The 4,019-nt window shown below is 35.6% G+C and overlaps 1 protein-coding gene across 1 annotated transcript; it reads right to left on the reverse strand.

The window, feature by feature from the left end:
• Positions 1–693: 693 nt before the first annotated feature.
• LOC145577785 (uncharacterized) lies at positions 694–3,318 on the reverse strand. The gene is made up of 5 exons (XM_081635230.1): positions 2,518–3,318; positions 2,283–2,439; positions 1,914–2,173; positions 1,318–1,872; positions 694–1,191 (listed from the first exon to the last, which is right to left on the reverse strand). The coding sequence occupies exons 1-5, from the start codon at positions 3,316–3,318 to the stop codon at positions 694–696; spliced, it is 2,271 nt and encodes a 756-aa protein (XP_081491356.1).
• Positions 3,319–4,019: the final 701 nt, after the last annotated feature.

Raw genomic sequence — 4,019 nt, forward strand, 5'->3', positions numbered from 1 at the left:
AATTCATTCCAATCAGAAACTCCAACATCACCATTTGATTCTTCACTCATATCAAAGAAGTCTCCGGGGATAGTTTCCATAACGTAATGCAAATGCTTTTCTTTGGAATCTTGCACATAAAAAACTTCGTTTACTTGATTAGCCATCACAAAAGGGTCATTAGTATATCATAACCTTTTAAAATTTACACATGTTAGCCCAAACTCATCTTGCTCCACCTGAAACCATTTACAGCGAAACAATATCACTTTAAAATGACCAAAATAATCTAACTCAATGATATCCTCCACCACTCCATAATATTTTACATCCCCAAAAACAGTATTTTGATCCCTAGAACTTGCAAAAATCGACATTTGAAGATGTTACACTAACTCTACTACATTGAGTTTTCCTTTTTGACTCATGTGCAGTTGTATGAAATTTGTTACCATTAATTAGGTACCCTTTAAAACTTCTCACAGTATAGTCAGGACCTTGGGATAAAGCCTTGATTTCTTTGGAAACATTTTCTTCCCGTACACGATCCTTGAACCATGCTCCAATATCATGACTGTGCTCTTGTGCTCTCACCCACCTACTCCGCTTAACCCGTCTACCTTGACTTCTTTGACGATTCACAAAATCTTGATGTTCACTACATACATATCACAAAGCAACTTAGTTGTATTAGTCAATTTTAAACAATAAAGATTAAATATAGTTAATATGAAATAATACCTTAAAATTACTTACGGACCTTATGTAATCACTGATTTCATCACAATTAAAGAGTACATAGCGATGAGCTTTCGTCAAAGTGTCCTCATCTAAAGAAACCTTTTTGCCTTTATTTTTCTTTTTTACACCTAAAGGACGTCCAACATTAGGAAAAAGGCTTCCATCTTCATTGGATGCAGTTTCATCATCATTTCTAGGTGCTCCATTCAACTTTGAACTAAAATCATCGTGAAGATACCGAGAACAAAAAATAAGGCATTCTTCTGCCAAGTAGGCCTCTGCAATGGAACCTTCGGGCCGACTTCTATTTTTTACATATGACTTCAATTTACCTAAATACTGCTCTTTCGGATACATCCAACGACCTTGAACAGGGCCCCCAAGCCTTACCTCCTCTACAAGATGAAGTGAAAGGTGGATCATTATGTCAAAGAAACTTGGGGGGAATATCTTCTCAAGTTGGAAAAGTATCTGTATGATTTAAGATTCAAGATCATCAAGATCTTTAGGCTTTATAAATTTCCTACATAAACCCCTAAAAAAGGATCCTAGCCTAATCAAAGTCGATGCTACTTGCTTAGGCAAGACATTCTTTACCGCAACTTGGAGCAAATAATGAAGCATAAAGTGGGCATTATGGCTCTTGTAACCAGCAACCTTCCTCTCATTGGATTGGACACATCTAGAGATGTTTGATACACAACCATCAGGAAACTTAGCACCTTTTATCACACTGCAAAACAAGTCTTTTTCACTAGAAGATAAAGAAAAACAGGCTTTGGAGTATAAACGCTTCCCTCTATTATTTGTTCTCTTTGGATGGAGTTCATTTCTTATACCCATATCCTGTAAATCAAAGCGTGATGCCACATGGTCCTTAGTCTTTCCTGGGATATCAAGCAAAGTACCAAGCACACTGTCACAAATATTTTTCTCAATGTGCATTACATCAAGATTATGACGCAAGGTATTAGTTTCCCAATAAGGAAGCTCAAAGAAAATTGATTTCTTCATCCAAGGAAATTTCTTTATGCCCTTCTTTTGAGTTTTCCCAAACTTATTTTCAAACCCTTCTAAATCCTTTAATACCTCAGAACCCGAGAATCTAGTAGGAGGAGGAGGCCTTGTCTCTACATTACCATCAAAAGCTCTCTAATTACGACCCCACAGATGATTTTCTTTCAAAGATCTACGATGTCCCATGTAACACATTTTCTGCTATACTTCAGGTATTTGGACCAAGTCTTATGATTGCAATTCGGGCAGGCATATTCTCCTTTGGTGCTCCATCCGGACAACATCGCATATGTAGGGAAGTCACTGATTGTCCATAACAAGGCTGCCTTTAAAGAAAATGTTTCATCTTTCACAGCATCATATGTGTCAACTCCAACTTCCCATAACTCCTTCAATTCCTCGATTAATGGTTGCAAGTAAACTTCAATATCATAACCTGGAGAAGAAGGACCAGGTATAATCAAAGACATGATATTGTACTCGGACTTATTATATAACCACGGAGGAAAATTATAAATGGATAAAAAAACAACTATATGACACACTCATAGTTCTGAATGGGTTGAAACCATCAGTAGTAAGACCTAGCCTCACATTTCGAAAATCACTTGCAAATTGAGGATGTGCAACATTAAAATCTTTCCAAGCTTGTCCATCAGCAGGGTGCCTTAATTTGTCATCTTTCTTGCGATCAGTTTCATGCTATGTCTTGAGTTCAACCGTCTTAGAGCACATGAACAACCTTTGTAGACGAGGTTTCAGAGGAAAGTAACGCAAAACTTTTGCAGGAACTCCTTCGTCAGGCAATGCACCTTCCTCGTTTTGCTTCTCATTTAACTTCCATCGAGAAGCTTTACAAACATGGCAAGACTTGTCATTTGCACGTTGTTTCCAATACAACATACAATCATTAGGACACGGATCAATTCGTTTGTAATAAAGTCCAAGGTTCTTAACCATTTTTTTAGCATGATGAAAAGAAGTAGGAAGCTTTGCAAATGGAAAGACATCACATTGAAGCTTCATCAACTTATCAAAAGAAGAATTGCTCCGCCCGTTAAGACATTTAAGTAGATAAAGTCGCACTGTGTATGAAAGCACAGAAAAGTTCTTACAGCCTGGATATAATTCCTCCTGTGCATCCTCTAACAACTTATAAAACTTTTTAGCACTTTCATCTGGACCCTTACGAAGTTCTTCTGCTTCGGAAATCGAACCTCCTATAACATCTCTTAAAATATCATTAATCATCTCGTCAATATTGTCTAATGTATTTTGATTATCACACTGATGCCCATCTCCCCTTGAAGAAGACCATGTTGTAAATCCTTCGCCATGAAAGTTCCACACTTTATACCTCTTGTTAAATCTGTTAGCAATTAGGTGACTGAAAATCTCCTCCCTTGGGAACCAAAATCTGTTAACACACTTCATACATGGGCATAAAATTTTCAGTTCATCATCTTCCTCTATGTCCATGGTTGAATTTAGAAATGCAAAATCTAGAAAATTCTCAACCTCTTTGATATATTCTTCGGCACTTTGGGGTGCATCAATCCAATCTTTGTTGATGTTTGCCATTATAATACTCTATAACATAAGAAGTTATGTGGAGTATCAACAACAAAGGTAATAAACTAAGACATAAATATTGACATGAATTCTTGGACTGGCTAAAATAAAATAAGAAGACAAACTTTCAGCAAATAAAAATGCATATTCAATTTCAACTCTCTACAATTAAAGGTCACAAATGTCACAATACCACAATTGAGTCACACCCTAAAAGAGATACAACCAAAGAGAATGGTAACAAGAACCTAACAATCCCATATATACATATAAGATTATAGTCATTAAACATCAAATTCTATTATACTTCCAATACAGCCAAAGAGAATTGCAACAAGCACCTAATGAATAATAGAATTTAGAAATTATATTATCCATACATCACTTTATAAATCAAGAACGCAATATTATATAGAGCCATCACTTAGAGGTTGTCAACATTTAAGGATCATCTACCTATGTTATCCCACTATAAGATTGTTTGTCTTCTTTATTAATTTAGATTATCAAACCAATTAAACAATAAACATACTTATCTAATTTGAAAAACAATAATTAAAATTCCCTAACTTTTCAAACCTACTAAGACTTAGCCTGACATACTATGAAATTAAAATAACTTGTTAAGTCGAGTTGCCAAACTTACTTGTCTTTGTCTCTTCCTCAATCCACAAGCTGATATCTTCAATCTACTCCAGAAAAGATGATAC

Source organism: Chenopodium album, chromosome 14 (genome assembly GCF_948465745.1).
Source record: "Chenopodium album chromosome 14, dcCheAlbu1.1, whole genome shotgun sequence".
In the NCBI taxonomy this organism is placed as follows: Eukaryota; Viridiplantae; Streptophyta; class Magnoliopsida; order Caryophyllales; family Amaranthaceae; genus Chenopodium; species Chenopodium album.

Bases quoted from the DNA above. Each gene is read 5' to 3' on its own strand.
- LOC145577785 (XM_081635230.1), bottom strand. From the start codon at position 3,318: ATGGCAAACATCAACAAAGATTGGATTGATGCACCCCAAAGTGCCGAA. The intron at 2,174-2,282 runs GTGTGTCATATA...CTTCTTCTCCAG, and splicing joins CAACCCATTCAGAACTATGA to GTTATGATATTGAAGTTTAC. The intron at 1,873-1,913 runs GTAGATCTTTGA...GGTCGTAATTAG, and splicing joins AATGTGTTACATGGGACATC to AGAGCTTTTGATGGTAATGT.